The sequence below is a fragment of the Aythya marila genome (assembly GCF_965140915.1).
Source record: "Aythya marila genome assembly, chromosome: 8".
NCBI lineage: Eukaryota > Metazoa > Chordata > Aves > Anseriformes > Anatidae > Aythya > Aythya marila.
The window spans coordinates 16274670-16289400 of NC_139049.1; the positions used below are offsets into that span (position 1 = coordinate 16274670).

The window sequence follows — 14731 nt, forward strand, 5'->3', positions numbered from 1 at the left end:
GTACTTTTTGGTTGTTTGCAGCAGAGCTGACGCAGGTCAAAAGAGATAACAGACCTGCTGCAGAGGGGTTATTTTGCCCACCCAGTGCAGGGCTTGCAGGCTGGTTCTGAGACATATGACTGAGAGAGACTTTGACTGCAAGAGAGGCTTTGTGTAGGTTGTTTGTGGTTGTAAGGCTGTAGAGTGTCAGACCTGCTTTAGACCCACCCCAGCAACTACCTCCCTGCCCTGGGACCTGTTTGCTCAGTGGATTGACTTGCATCTCAAAGTTATAACCAGTGGCACTGATGAACATTCACTCTGTTTCTGATGATTTTTCTTCCCCATTTAGAGCAAAGTACATGGAATACTATGAGTCCAGAGACTTGAAAGCCTTTTCAGCAGAACCACTGCTTGTTTACCCCACTCACTACACAGGGCAGCCAGGCTACCTCAGCGACACAGAGACCTCTACGATCTGGGACAATGAGACCGTGTCAACTGACTGGGACCGAACACACTCCTGGAAGTCCCGGCAGCAGGGCAAGATCCATAGCGATGCCCAGAACAAGGATGCCCTGCCTCCTCAGTCATCTCTCAACACGCCATCCTCCAGGGATGAGCTATGACTGCCTGCTTCCCCTGGGCTCTGTTGACAGCTGAACCTGCCTCACACCTGCTTTGCACCCTTGAAAGTTGTAGAGCAGCTGTTCATGTGGTCTCCTTCCTGCTACCTGGAATGGCAAAGCAGGGTGGTTGGACCTGGTTGTGTTACAGCTTACCAGGCTGCTTTTCCAGGACTGCGGGGAGAGGAAGGAGGAAAAAGTGTTCCAAACTGGCTGAAAAAAGGCAGAGATCTGAACAAAAGCCTTTGCAAGCTTTTGTAAACAAACAAACAAAACAAAAACCTTGAATGACGTCTTTCTACAGTACATTGTGTAGAATACTGTATTTATGAAGATTAATATATAGAGGTGTACAAGTGTTAATACCTTTCTGGATAGCTGTAACTGGGCTGCTGTGTAACTGTTACTTCTTGTAGGTTTGTAGGCTTTTGTAACCCTGTTTGCTGAGAGAAACTGCAGGCAAGTGTTCAGGTTATTTGGTTTTGTTTTTCAAAGGGATCCCTGTCAAAGGGTTTCCAAAAATTTTTGATGCACTGGAGCGGTGCTCCAGTGTGGTGTCTTCTCCTTCATCGTGCTTCTGCAGAATAACATTTCTGGCTCCCATCTAAATTTAAAGACTTCCTAGATCCCATCCCAGTAGGTCTGCCAGTCTGGAACTAATATCTTGGCATGTCTAGAATCTTGGAAACTAGCAGATAAAGTGGTGGTTGCCCCATCTGTTTTTCTCTGCACTATCTGAAGGGAACATGCCTTGCTTTCTCCCTGCCTCAATTTATTCCTTCAGGAAAAGAAAGCCTGACAACCTTTTTGCAGGCCTGTTTAAGTAGGCCACAAAACCAAGCATAGGACTTCTAGGAAATTTGATTTTTACAGTTCTGGTTACAAACTTCTTATGCTATCCTAATAGAACGACTGACCAAAATGTCAGTGCTGTCAACTGTACCGTTCTCAACAGCCTTGATAGAATTGTGTTACAGGACGGAGAGGCAACTTGTCTTGATATTTTTTCAAGTGAGGAGCAAACTGACTTGTCATTGGCTAGCATGTCAGCAGAGTGGGATGTTGTTGTTTTTTTGTTTTTTTGTTTTTGTTTTTATTAAAGGTTTCTTAGAGGCCAGGTGATTGTGGACTACACTGCTTAGGTTTAGCTGGCACAGGTCTCAACCTGCAGGCTCTTGTTGCAGGGGGTAATGTTCTCCTGCACTAACAACCTGGAGACTCGCCTGCTGGCTAATCCGTACAGTTGAGTATGTGTGGTTGTGTGTTTTTTATTGTTGTTTGTTTTAATAATTACTGATCAAAATTGTGCTTTCGGCTAAAGAAGATATGTTATTATTACCTGTCAGCGGGTCTGATAATACATAGAACCTGGTGCAAGACAAGCAGCTGTGTGTACTCTTCATTGGGTGGGAGCCGGCCCCAGCTGGGGAGGCCAGTTCTCCGCCTCTGGGCTGGCTCACGCGCAGCTGTGTTGAAGTGAAGTATTTTCCAACAAGCCTACTCTGGCTCTGGGAAGACATTGAAGCCCAAGCTAGTGGAGTCAAGAGTGTTTTCAGCTATGTTACTGTACCACGGAGTTGTTGGCCATTTGTTTGTACTGCAGCTATTGCCTTGAAGCCATGTTCCTGCTGCTGTTCAGGATGGAGCAGGTGGCCCTGTGACATGGTGAGTACGGAGGGTAGATCTGCCATGTGCCACTGTGCACAGCCTGGACTATTCCTCTTTGACAAGCCCTCCTGCCTCTTCCTTGCTTTACCAGCAGCAGTGCTGACCCATTTCAAGCGTTGTTGACCATGGCGATCCCAGAGACTTTGGTAAGAAGCTTAATGTGGCCTTCAGAAGTAGATACCTGCGCTGGTGAGCATCCAGCGTATTGTCACGTGCCGCGATGTGTAAGAGTACGGTGTTGTGAAGCTTTTCAGTTATATTGTGCTTCCCTGTGGACTGGGACTGATTCCTTCAGGCTTTGGTGGTGCTGTTTGAGAGCTGGGTAGCTGCTGGAGCTGTGTTGGGAAGGATGCACGAGAGAAGCAGGGCCCCAGCTTGGTGTCACTCCCTGTGGGCCTGCAGCCTTGCTAACCAACGTGCGTGCATACCTGAGACTGGCAGAACAGTGGGGGTGAGCCAGTGTGGGATGGGTGAGTGGCATCAAGACCAAGGCGTTTCCCTAATCTAACAGTGTGGCTGCCTCAGAGGTTTGTTAGAGTTATGCTGCGTGTCTCCTCCAGCCTCGTGTGCTTTTCTGGTCAGTGTTGGACCCATCTGTGTCTGAGCAAGGCCTGACTTCCCCTAGCCATGGGAATGACGTACCTGTGTGAGCACTGCTTTGGCCAGCCCTTCTTCTCCTGCCCTTTCATGATTATATTGAAGCAGTTCCTCCACAAACATCTTGGCTGAAAACACACCTTGTGCTGCTCACGGTACTCTCTGCTTCGTGGTGGGGGCTGGAGAGGGCTGAATATGGGGGCATGTGCAGCATCCCAGCTCCCAGACCCGCTTGCTGGGCTGAGGTCCTGCTGGGCCCGAGGGTGGGTGGACAGCAGGGCCTGGCAGCGCGCTTTCCTTCTGCCCCTTCCCTGGGTGCCAGGCTCAGGGCCTTGCAGCAGGAGCATCACTGTGTGTTGGGGGAGAGGATGGTTTCTTGCCTCCGTGGGGGCTTGATCCTGTAGCCCATAGTGAGGGGGAGTTTTGTCTGAGGGAGGCCTGCACAAGCAGGCAGCTAGTGAAGCCACTGCTGCACTGGCCAGGCAGGAAATGTATCATGGACTAAAAGATGGAGGTTGGGTCCCGCTGCTTTCTTTAACCTTACTGTAGCTCATTCAAATGATAAATAATAATAATAATAATAATAATAATAATAATAATAATAATAATAATAATAATAAATCAATCTCTCTGCATCACCAATACAGCCTTTTGTGTTGGAGCACCGGGTGCTCCACAGCGAGCCCCGCTGATGTGCAGAGGTTGAGGCCGTGCGACTGGGTGAGGCTGCCTCTGCTCAGCGGTGGGTGCTGCATGGCCGCCAGGGCATGGCTGCCTCTCGGCGACCAAGCTGGAAGCATGGCGTGTGCTGTCTGGAAGCAGTGCTGCTAGCGGAGGTGCTTTGGAAGCTCAGGTAAGCTTAGTTTTATTTAGTTTTGATTTCCTGGAGCCGAGCGGTAGCAGTTTATTGAAAAACGACAGCTGGGTTGGGTTTGTTTTTGTATTTCTTGTGTGTATTTTCTTTTAGTTGACTCTGTAAGTGCGTGTACAGGAGTTTGGTGTTTTTGAGGGGGAGTGAAACAAATTAAGAATGAAAATTATAATGAATGAATGAAGTGAATGCATACAGTTTAGAGCAGACCTGGCCTCAGTCTCGCTCATTATTATTTCACATATAGACCCCTGCGTGCGTGTGTACATGCACAATTTTTTATTTCTACATGTACATGCCAGATGTGGTAGATGGCAGTGGTTCTGCCTGCTATGACAAGTGCTGTTTTTCCTTGCCTCAGTTCCTTGGCAGGTGGTGCTCAGGCTTTGCCCTACTCAGAATGAGCTGTGTTTTGGAGACACAGGAGCCACTTGAAACGCTTCTGCTGTTTTTCCACTTTTCACGTACTTAGTTTTTTGCCTAATGTCATGAGCTTCAAAACGAGTGGAAGCAGGAGCCAGCTTGAAGCAGCCTCCTGTCTGGCTGAGACCCTAGTTTGCTGTGGGCAGTGCAGGACACTGGGGCGCAGTGCAAGCGTGAAAGGGGTGTCCCTGCTGTGTCTTGCATGGGCAAGGGGGTACCTTGTGCTGCAGCCCTGCGCTTGGGAGGCCTGGCTCAGCGCAGGCAGGCAGATGTGGTCAGGCTTGGGATTCAGCACATGAAGTTGCAGGGTGAGGAGAGCACAGCCCCTGTTGTCTGTATGCCCATTATGCAGCTTGCAACTGGGTTTCTGTTAGCAGAACTTAAGTGGCAGGAATTTGCCAGGCAGCTTGGGGAAGCAAGGAAGGATTTTTTTTTTTTCCTTCTCTCCCTTCCTCACATCAGGTTTTTGCTCTGCTGTGGAACATCTGTGCTAAGCCCCAGGAGGCGCCAGCGGATGAAAACCACCCAGCAAGTACCTACTGTGCTGAGGCTGGTGACAGAGCAGAGGAAGCTAGAAACAAGTTTGACAAAGAACAAGTAGCATGACAGCTGAAAAAAGCAGCTTGTTTGCAAAAAAAGGTTACAATGACAGGCCCTAAAAATGATTATCTGCAGTAAGACAGCTTATAACCTAACAACTCTGTCTTTGCTTTTGTTTAAGAAGTGCTGTTTATAGTGAAAAATAGGGCGATACGAAATTCGTAGTTCACAAATATATTGTGTTTATCCTGAAGGAAGCCAAACAGGCTTTGCTGTTGGTTCCTAACCCTGCATCCATCTCCCCTTTCCCCCCACCCCTAGGTAGTTTAAAGAGAAAAAGAAAGAAGTACAGCATAAATTGGGAGTATTCCTTCTTTTGCCTTTGCTTTGCAACATGTGGGTGGCTCTTCAGTGACAAAGGACTTCCGCACCTCATAGCCTGTGGCAGATGGCTGCCGGTAGTTTTACACATCCTGCCCGATGAGAATGGCAGGTCAGCTGCAGGAGAGCCAGGAGGGTAAGAGGCAAAGCAGCTGTGATACAAACACCCCCTTTTTGTACTGTTGTGCAGGCGGCAACAGCAAAGGGTTGTGAGGCCAGGAGAAAACATGGCATGGTGGTGAAAAAGGGGCCAAGATGGACCAGTCAAAACATTTTTTTTTCTTTTTTTTTTAGTAGCTTGCTGCAGAAATCATTCAGTGACCCAAAAGAGAATGTGGTCATGAAAAAGTAAAATTTGTGTGTAGTCAATGTTCCCCAGTTAGTTGCAACAGAAACATTAAACAGAAAGCTCAGGAAACAGTATAAAATATTCCATAGAAAGCAACAGATTGGTGTGTTTGTGGTGGATGTGCTGGGAAGGCTTTTGCTTTGCTAACATTTACCTCTGGCCCTCAGCAAGTTCCTTGCATTCCTGCAGTGTGACCATGGAGGGCTCATGTGCAGCTGCTGCCACTCAGTGGGCAATGCGGGTGAGAGAGAGGTGACTCGGAAGCTGTCATTGTAAGATTATTTTTTTTTAAAGCACTACTGTGATCCTGGTGGCGGTCTCAGACAATACAGAACTGCTGCTTAGGGGGATGTCAAAAAGTGGAACAACACTGCAGGAAGATTGTAGCTAAAAAGTTACATCTAAAGGTAAGAACAAGCTGAAACCCTCTCTTTCTAGGTCGTGAATGGCAGATGGGTTGTGGGAGCTGGAGGAAGCTGAGAACAGTTAAAACAATAAATGTGATTATGTTAAAGATGGGACAGTGATGGAAGGTGGTGTGAAACATTAAAAAAAAAAGTTTTAAATGCAGGAGTCAAAATATAAGAAAGTAGATTAACTTCAGACAACTATTAGTGAAAAAATGTTTATATACTTACTGTATAAAGATTATAGATAAGCAGTTAATTTTTTAAAAAATATATAACCTTTTTTTTGGGCAGGGGGCTGTCATTTAAAAATCATTTTCAGCATAATATGGGCATGCACCCTCAGAGTTAGCAACGCTGTAATTTACAAAGGATACAGTACAGACATCAATGCACGCTTACACAATAATGTGAAGAAAAACAATTTCTGTTGTAAAATTGTGCTAACTGAGCAAATGTTAAGGCTCAGTTATAAATTCACTCTCTCACCAGAAATAGTTTGAGTTTTTGAACTACTCAGGCTATGCCTGTACAGTGCTACTTGTGCCTAGAGGTCACAATCACGTAGTCACATCTTTGTGTAGTGGAGAACATAGCACAACCCACTGCTGCTTGTATCGTGAGTTTATCACTGATTGTTAAAGTAATCTGAGCCCAGTTTTGAAAATGGCAGCTACAGAACTGGTGGAAAAAAAGCCTTAGGCATGTGTAAAATTCAGTATTTGAGTTTATTTTAACTAATGCTAATGTATCTCAAAGACAGTCTGTTCTGTGAGGGCTGTTTACAATCCAATGTCTCAATTATGGCTTTTTAAAATCAAACCTCTGTCCTTTCAAGGAAGCCTGTGTTCTGGGAAGAGAGTCTAGAAAGATGTTACTTAAAGTTTCACAGAGAGTAGATGCTTAAATTCTTTATTCCAGCTGAAAGAATGTACCATGTCAGGAAATCCATTTAATAGATGTATATAAAGAGCAAGAGAGGTGGCTGGAGATTATGCATAATAATGCTACAACTATATAAAATCTCTGTTTGGTTGGGGTAATGCTAAAAACCTGGCTATTTCCTCTCAATATCCACTTTTAAAATAAAAGGGTTGTAGTTGCCTCTCGTGGAATGACACTTGGATTAATGCAGGCAAAATTTTGCTCCCGAAGTGATTGCACATTACAAAGAGGTACATCAGTCAGTTCAAAGTACATGCAAAAGGCATCAGGTTCTGTTGGAGGGGTTAGCAAAGCAAAAGGAAAACCGCACTGTAGTGGCATTATGACAAGCCCCAGATCCATACATGTAGTGTTTGTTGCCTTGGTCATTAACAAATCATGACATTCATCTGCAAGCAAGTGCGGTCCATTCTCTTAATGTTCTTTGGGGAAAAAAAAATAAAAAGGGGGTAATTTTCTGGCTTTGAACAAGTGCAAAAAAGAAGGGTGCCAGCAGTGTGACAGCAATATGCACACTTGCAGTTACTTCTTCCTTCTCCAGAGATGAGTGTTTTGGGGACATACCCATGTTACTTTTTCATGAATGCAAATGCCTCCGGAGGCAGCAGTGGCTGGTGGCACCCAGTTCCCCCACACATTCCGCAAACCAGGGCTCCCCTCAGGCAGCTGGAGGCTGGCCGGGATCTCCTGCTTGGTTCTGGCAGAACTGCATTGTGGCTTTTCTTCTCCAGTTTTATAAAAATAAATTTAGGCATTCTTGTTCTTTGTAATACTGGCAAAACAAAAATGTTTTTTCACAAGAAAAGTTAGGCATATGTGGTGTTCTGAAGACAAATGTTGCAGTCCTGTTTTCCCCTCTAAATGGGGCTCTCACCTTCCTAGACTAATGTGCAAAACAAAACAAAATTCTTAGTCTGGACTGTCTCGTAAATCCAAGTCTGTCCAGCTCCAGGGGAGGCACATTTCTGGCTGTAGGTCTACCAAACGCTCACTTTGCATTTGTCTCAAACATTTTCAAAGTTGAATACTGACACATTCATCTGCTGCAATTCTGTAATACTGGATGGTAGCAAAGGTACAGTCCTCATTCAGTTCGCCTTGGTGTGGCCTTGCTCCCCCTCAGAGCGTAATTTTGCTGTTCCTGTTACTCCAGCACCCCCGTTTGGCAGTTCTGGGGAGGGTCAGGCTTGACCGACTCCTCATTTTCACCTGCTCATCGACTGAAGCTTTTTTCCGCAGGATGAAATCGAAGTTCACCTGGCTGTTCATGGCGTAGAACACGTTGGCGCTGTCTGGTATCACCAGCTCTGCAAAAAAGGGACAAGAGCGCGTGTGAAGGTGTGGTGTGCAAACTGCAGGAGAAAAGGCAGGAAAGAAAGGGAAGCCGGTGAGTAGATGCGCACACTGACATCTGGGGCAGTGCTGCCCCCTCTCCTTATATTGCTGCCCCTCTTCAGCTGTCCCACAAGAAAGGCAGGTGAAGAGTTATGGAGGACAAGAGACGGAGGCCAGGCCCAGACCAAGTCCAGCTGGACAGAGGCCCTGGCAGCCACTCCCAGAGGAGGCTGTGCCAAAAACTACCTGCTTGCAGGGCCAGCCAGTGCCACAGGGCCCTGGGCTGCCTGCAGTGCGAGCAGCTGCGCTTCCATAGGGCGCACTGCCATCGCGGCACACACACAGAGGGCTGCCTGTAGCAAGTGGTGTGCTGACACGGGCTGTGCTAAACCACCTCCACACATCAGTTATCTGGGGTTTATTCTCACTGGCAGCTATAATAACACGTCTGTGGCATTTCCACAGTTGCTTCACATTTCACCCCTTCCTTCAAAATGAAGCATAATTTTTCAAGCAGCACCAGAGTTCTGCTTCCCTACCTTTATCCTCGGAGATGACCTGTACGAGCTCATACTCCTCAGCTGCATCAGATTCCAGGTTGTGCTTCAACATAGCTCTCTGGATGACAGCAGGAGTTTTGTCTTGGCTAGTTAGCTGGAAAAATAGATTTGTAATGAGAAATTCTGCTTACTTGCTTATTATAGAATGATTTAATGATTACTAAAGGCCTGTCCTTTTGTAGCCCACTTGGTCTTGCAAAAGATTTTAGGGAACTGATAAATTACACTGGATCAGTAGTGAAGGAGTAGATACTAAGACATGATATGTGTGACGTTTGGTGGTGGTGTTTTTTTCTAATTCAAGGAGACAGATAATGTACTGGCAGACACAGCACTAAATCAGTGGCTGCTCCTCTGAGCAACCGCTCTGAGATGTTTTTTTTTTCTTACCAGCCATAAACTTCCACATAAATAACTGTCCCATCTGTTGTTTGCAGACATCAATTAATCTGGAGTGTCATGTGGTAAATACCTTCTCTGACATTCTGCAGAGAATTTTGGCCTTGTAACTTAGTGTACTGTCTGCTGTGGAGGTGCATTGTGTGCAGAGCAGACTTTCTGGCTTGCTCCAGAAAGGTAAGATTTGTCTCTTGGTGGCAGAATGTGTCAGGCCCCCAGGGAACTGCTCTTTGCCATTTGGAGAGGTCAAGCCACTAAAATTGTGAAATAGCTGAATGTGGAAAAAAAAAGTTTTGTTTTGTTTTGTTTTGTTTTTTGCTTGGCAGCCTGGAGAGATCAGTAGTGGGCAAGTCACATCACCCCAGGCCCTGCAGTCTCTCTGCTCTTGGCCTGGCCCTGCCGGTGTCCATCTGTGGAACCGCATCAAGGGAAAGGTGGGAACTGGTGCATTTTGTGCCCACAGCTGCAGCCTTTCAGCCACTCCTTACAACTGCATGCAGCATTGCCTCCCTCTCACAGCAGGGAGTAGTGAAGGTGTCAGTCAATAGGGGCAGAGGGGCATCCTGGGCCAGAAAGAGCCCTAATTTAAAGATTAGAAAGTACCACAATACTATATATTCAAACCTCTTGCTTATACCATGCTCGACATACTTTGATTTTTAACATTTGTCATTTTTACTTTCAAGACAGTTCTGATTAGCTGGCTCAGCAAACAGGTGTTTTCAAAACAAACAAACAAAAAAAAAACACTTTGTGTTTTAGCAATCACCCAGAATGAAAAACTTCACTAATGATAAGAGTAGTTTGCTGTTCCACACTGCTCACCATGATGCTCTTGTACATATTGCCATTGTTGTCTTCCACACTGATTCGGATGATGCACGTATCTTCGTTCTGCTGGTTGTAAACAGGAGGCAGTACTGTTGAGGTAATGGATGTCACAGAGATAGAGCGCTTGTGGATCTTGGGGTTGGAGGACAAGAAGGGAGGGGATGAAATTACGTTGGTTAAAGATGACACCCCTGAGGAAGACGTGTCCATGGAGTGGATGGAAGAACAGGAAGAGGAGGATTCTGAGAGCTGTACAACAGAAAGAAAGAAAAAACACTGAAACTTTACATTTTGCATGTGTGCAGGGCGTCATTCTAGAGGAAGAAGCTGAGAAAGCAGGAGGTGCGTACAGAACCTCAGTGATCTGCACTTTTTCCAGGCTGGCAGGGGTATTCAACACCTCCAAAAAATTAACTTGATTAATTTTACTGTTTTAATGCAAACCTGCTTCCAGGTTTATGTACTGGACACTGTGTGCTGCTTGCTTTCCCACCGCTCTCAGGAAGAGCAGGCCAGGAGGTGGCAGCAGAAACAACGAATGAAATGAAGTTTTGGGCTCACAGCTGGGGACAGATGTGGGAAGAGCAGAGTGCCGTGCCACCACTACTTTGCAGCAGGTCCCAGCCTTTACATGGGGAACTGGACTCAAAATTGGTATGAAACACTGTCCCACCTCCCTGTCCCCTCTTCCCACCACCACTGTTTTTTGAATATTCTTTCTGACTCCTTTTTCCCTTACTGCTCAGGGTTTCACCTTTCCCTTCATCTGCCTTGCTCAAAACCTGCTGACAGGACCTGCTGCCTCTCCAACTTGCTCATCAAATCCACTGTAACAACTAATCAGCTAAACTGTTTGAATAGTTTAGGTGTATGCCAATGTCTGGAACCTCAACTTCCATTTGGTTTAAGAACATTAAGTGCAATTTAATTTAAAATATCCATCAGCTAAAACCCAATATACCAATATACAACATCCTTACCAAAATATCCCTAAAAAGGTCTTCAAAGCATTTTTGTACAAAAAAGGAAGTGTCTGCTGGTAGGAAAGACCTTGTTGTGGATCACCTCCATCAGATCCTGTCTGCTGTTTTTCTGCCTTTATAATTTGCTCCAAGTTAGAAATGCTGCTAGTCTGCCCCCATCCCTCTCAAACAGTGTGGTGGGGGACTAAGAGAAAAATTAACCTCATGCTCTTCCAGGGCCTCATCTAAAACAAAAAAAACATCGTCAGGCACCATAAAAAAATATGGTTTTAGGGAAGGAAAACTGTAATCTGCCTTGTATCCTGGCAACACAAAAGGGATTATACAAAAACTGACTGGACTGCTTCCATTTTTACACATTTATTTTTAGACTCTCTCTTCTCACTGAAAGCAACACGCTAGTCAGGACTAACAGGCCTGGGAAAACATCTAGTTCCTCCCCGCAGTATGGACAGTCTGTCTTGGTGTAATTTATGCCAGCAATGAGTCCCGGACTGTACCTTTTTCTGAGGCTCATCAGGAGTGTCTATGGGTGTGATGCAAGCTTCCTCAGACTCGGAGTGATTGGACTCACACGATGAAACACTGACCGAGTCCATGCTTTCACCAGAGCTCCCACTTGGAGTAGACTTGGGTTGCTCTTTGGTGGGTGTACTATTGGTGATCACCTCGGATCCTAAGAACAGTCTAGTATAGAAGACAAAGCATAACAGTCAGTGAGTAGAAGTGGAACAGAGCTGGGTTGAGCACAGCTGTCCTTTGGTTCACAATCTTTTGTACCATTTTGTTTTTCTGTCTTGAGTGGCCTATTGTTTTCATTTCCTCTACATTGTTTATATGATTTGTCAAGAGAGTTTGTTTAACACAATACTTTCTTGGCCATAAGTTCCAGCTGCAGGACCAAAAGCAGAGCTAATGCCGTAATATCGTAAGTGAGGCTTCTTTTCAGTCTTTTTATATTTTGGACTCACTTGCCAGAAAATGATTGATTGTAAATCGTACATTTACAAACCTAGTTAAGAGGCTTGGCAGCTTGCTCTGCCTTACTGACTTGTGCATGCTGCCGTCACAGCCCTGTTCCTCTGACACAGGTCAGCTCCAGACATGCTCAGTCGCTGCAAGTAAGTGAAAATGCGTGTGACAGGTAATGTAGGCCATACAGTGGGGAAAGGTCTTCAAAAGACAGGTTCATCTCTGCTGCAAATTTTTTTCCCTCAATTAAGGTGCCACAGATACCAGTTTCTCTCTAAGAGTCTAAACAGACATGTACACAATGAGGAGATCACAGGAAAGTGTAAATTACAGGCTCTCCCTCTCCGAAACTCATTTCTAAATGCGGGTCAAGTAATTTTAAAGGAGTGTCAAAGGAAACAAGTTTGTATAATATATAAGGCAGAGAAACAAGGTGACTTGGATATTATGTCAGCAAGCAGTTAATTATTTAAAACAATTTAGAGTAGTGTCACTTGGTCGTTCCAGGATAAATTATGGCAGTCTTTTCTGCAGTATTTATTTGCAAAATACATTCAGACTGCAGATGAAACAGTTCTTTAGACAAAGACTGCACAGTGCAAAGTTGATAGCACGGTAAATTAAAATATTAGAGCCCTGACACACAGTCAGAAATGAGAGCCTACTCAACAGTGATGATTGTTACGCACAATTTAGGCATGCACCAAAAGAGAGACTTGTGCAAGGCCACTGAGAGTTGAGGCACTGCTTTCAAAACTCATGGTCTTATCACAACCTACTTGCATGGACTAAACAAAACACTTTCCAAACAGCTGCCATGTTTCATTTTTATTGTTTTGCAGATCAGAACACAAAACTCTTGATTGAAAAATCTTTTTTCTTTCAGAGCCTAACCTGCAGTAGTGCTACTCTGAAATGAATGGCTGCTCATTCTAATGAGGAAGCCAGGTACAAGAACCAAGTGCTCTTAAATTCATTTTCTCCCTCATTTTGATGATGCCACTGATACATGGGAGTCTCTTCATATCTCCTCTCACATCAGGTTCAAAATTCTCTCTTTTAAGGTATTTTTCCTTTGGCTCTTGATCTCTGCTTTCGTTGCCTGTAGCTTTCCCTGAATTCCTGCTAGTCTGTTGTTTCCTGTGTCTGCTTAGCTGCCTGCCCCTGTTCTTTACCCACCTCCTGTCTGAATCTTTAAGGTATTAGACTAAATTGGACCATGGCCCTATGATTATTTCCTTCTGTAACCTGAAGGCAGTTAGGCTGATTGTTTCTATTATCAATGCCTTTTTGCCAACTTTAATTATCACATTAAAATCCTGCAAGAAGTTTTTGCATGTGTGTAGTAAATCAGACTAATGATAGGCCAAACTTTATCCTCATTTACTCTGTTTTGCTTCTGCATTCAGGGAATTTATTACACAATAGATACTGAATTTATAATCCACCACTAAAACTGTTCCTTCTTTTGACACTTTAAAAAAAAGTCTTGTTTCTAATCTCTTTCATCATTAATAAGCCTTATGATTAGTTATAACAATAGAAAAGCACAACTTCAGACAGAACTATAAGTTTATAGCTGATGGTGTCTCCTCAAAGTGATGCAGTGACCAGGTATTTCAGCTGGTGAAATGAGTACTGCTTGTTTAATTTATTCTGGTTTGTATTAACACACCAAAGCCACTAGCCCAGTCATACTCACAGGCTGAGCCTCTTCACCATGCTTTTCCGAGGTTTTGGTGACGTGGTGCTGGTGTCAACAGCTGCTTCAATCTCACATGAAAGGCTGTAACTGCAGAACAGAGGCCACTGGGTTAATTTTTACAGCTAATACCATTAGTTATGTATGTCAAAGTAGCAATATTCAAGAAATTTGAGAAGTCTTCAGTTATTTCCACTTCACAGAAGGTTGCAACACCACAAAGAAGAACATAGCTCTGTCCACATTTTACCACAGTAAAGGGGTTATTTCAATCCTTTAAAAATAGTTTTAAAGACTAAAAAACTACTTTTTTGAGTGACTTTCACCACTTTATTAAAAAAAAAAACACACAACACAAAACACAAAAACAAAACTTCCAAACAAACAAACAAATATTTAACATGAATCTAGGACAAGCTGACCTGTTTTTTGACCATAACTCTTAGTACAATACAGTATGCGTAAGACTGTGCTTATTCTCTAAGACAGTGCAGCAGCGTGGTATTCAAATATCTAATGGAGATATTAAAATGCTGTAAATAAGTTGTATTACGTTCATCTAGCAGTGTGTGCAATAGCACAGAACTGGCAGGACTGCAAAAGCAAGCCCAAATGCCCAGGATCCATTATCCATGTCTCTGGTGAGTGCCCAGTGAGGTCTGTGTTGCTGTGGCTACCTGCTATCTATCTGCATCCACCAGCCCAGCGCCTGGGGACTGCATCTCAACATCCCTTGGGATCATCTTCTGAGTGTGCATCTGGGTGTACAGACAGGCCAGACACAACAGACTCTCATATTTCAAAGTCAGAAACCACATTTCCAGTCTCAAAACTAAACCCTGCTAAGTGTTGGACAGGTTTTCTACAACTGTTTAGCAGCCAGCAGATGTATTTTCCGTATTTCCACTATTTGGGAGCAGTAGTATATTTAAGTTCCTGTAAGAGGATATCTAAAAACTGACGTAACTCATCCGGGTGGACATGGGGTAAGAAAAGCCTGCTTCACCAGCTGGATTGGAAACCTTACCTCTCCTCCTCGGTTAAAAGCTGCTGTCTCCTGAACCACTGTATGAATTTTTGGTCTGGTGTCATGCAATAACTGTTACATGCAGATTGCAAGAGCTTAATTTGGGCAATTACTTCAAATTCCTACAAAATAAACA

General features: G+C 44.5%; 2 protein-coding genes and 1 long non-coding RNA gene across 8 annotated transcripts in view; 2 read left to right on the forward strand and 1 right to left on the reverse strand.

The window, feature by feature from the left end:
* Nucleotides 1-5842, forward strand: part of COLGALT2 (collagen beta(1-O)galactosyltransferase 2) — a 57233-nt gene extending 51391 nt beyond the window's left edge. The window contains exons 12-15 of one of the 3 annotated variants that reach the window (XM_082766639.1): nt 332-2270; nt 2365-2419; nt 3518-3723; nt 5729-5842. In XM_082766639.1, coding sequence (XP_082622765.1) covers nt 332-608 — 277 coding nt within the window. In that variant the 3' untranslated portion in view covers nt 609-2270; nt 2365-2419; nt 3518-3723; nt 5729-5842. Of the gene's footprint in view, nt 1-331; nt 2271-2364; nt 3026-3517; nt 3724-5728 lie in introns of all 3 variants that reach the window. The other 2 variants (XM_082766637.1, XM_082766638.1) reach the window with 2 other exon arrangements.
* Nucleotides 5843-6029: 187 nt separating this feature from the next.
* Nucleotides 6030-14731, reverse strand: part of RGL1 (ral guanine nucleotide dissociation stimulator like 1) — a 76599-nt gene continuing 67897 nt past the window's right edge. The window contains exons 13-18 of one of the 4 annotated variants that reach the window (XM_082766634.1): nt 14596-14717; nt 13569-13658; nt 11395-11581; nt 9906-10160; nt 8661-8775; nt 6030-8093 (exon numbers count right to left, since the gene is read on the reverse strand). In XM_082766634.1, coding sequence (XP_082622760.1) covers nt 7906-8093; nt 8661-8775; nt 9906-10160; nt 11395-11581; nt 13569-13658; nt 14596-14717 — 957 coding nt within the window. In that variant the 3' untranslated portion in view covers nt 6030-7905. The remainder of the gene's footprint in view (nt 8094-8660; nt 8776-9905; nt 10161-11394; nt 11582-13568; nt 13659-14595; nt 14718-14731) is intronic. The other 3 variants (XM_082766633.1, XM_082766635.1, XM_082766636.1) reach the window with 3 other exon arrangements.
* The window catches only part of LOC309881069, a 29461-nt gene continuing 24945 nt past the window's right edge, over nt 10216-14731 (forward strand). The window contains exons 1-2 of the long non-coding RNA XR_014318074.1: nt 10216-10253; nt 12753-12814. This is a non-coding gene — a long non-coding RNA (uncharacterized lncRNA). The remainder of the gene's footprint in view (nt 10254-12752; nt 12815-14731) is intronic.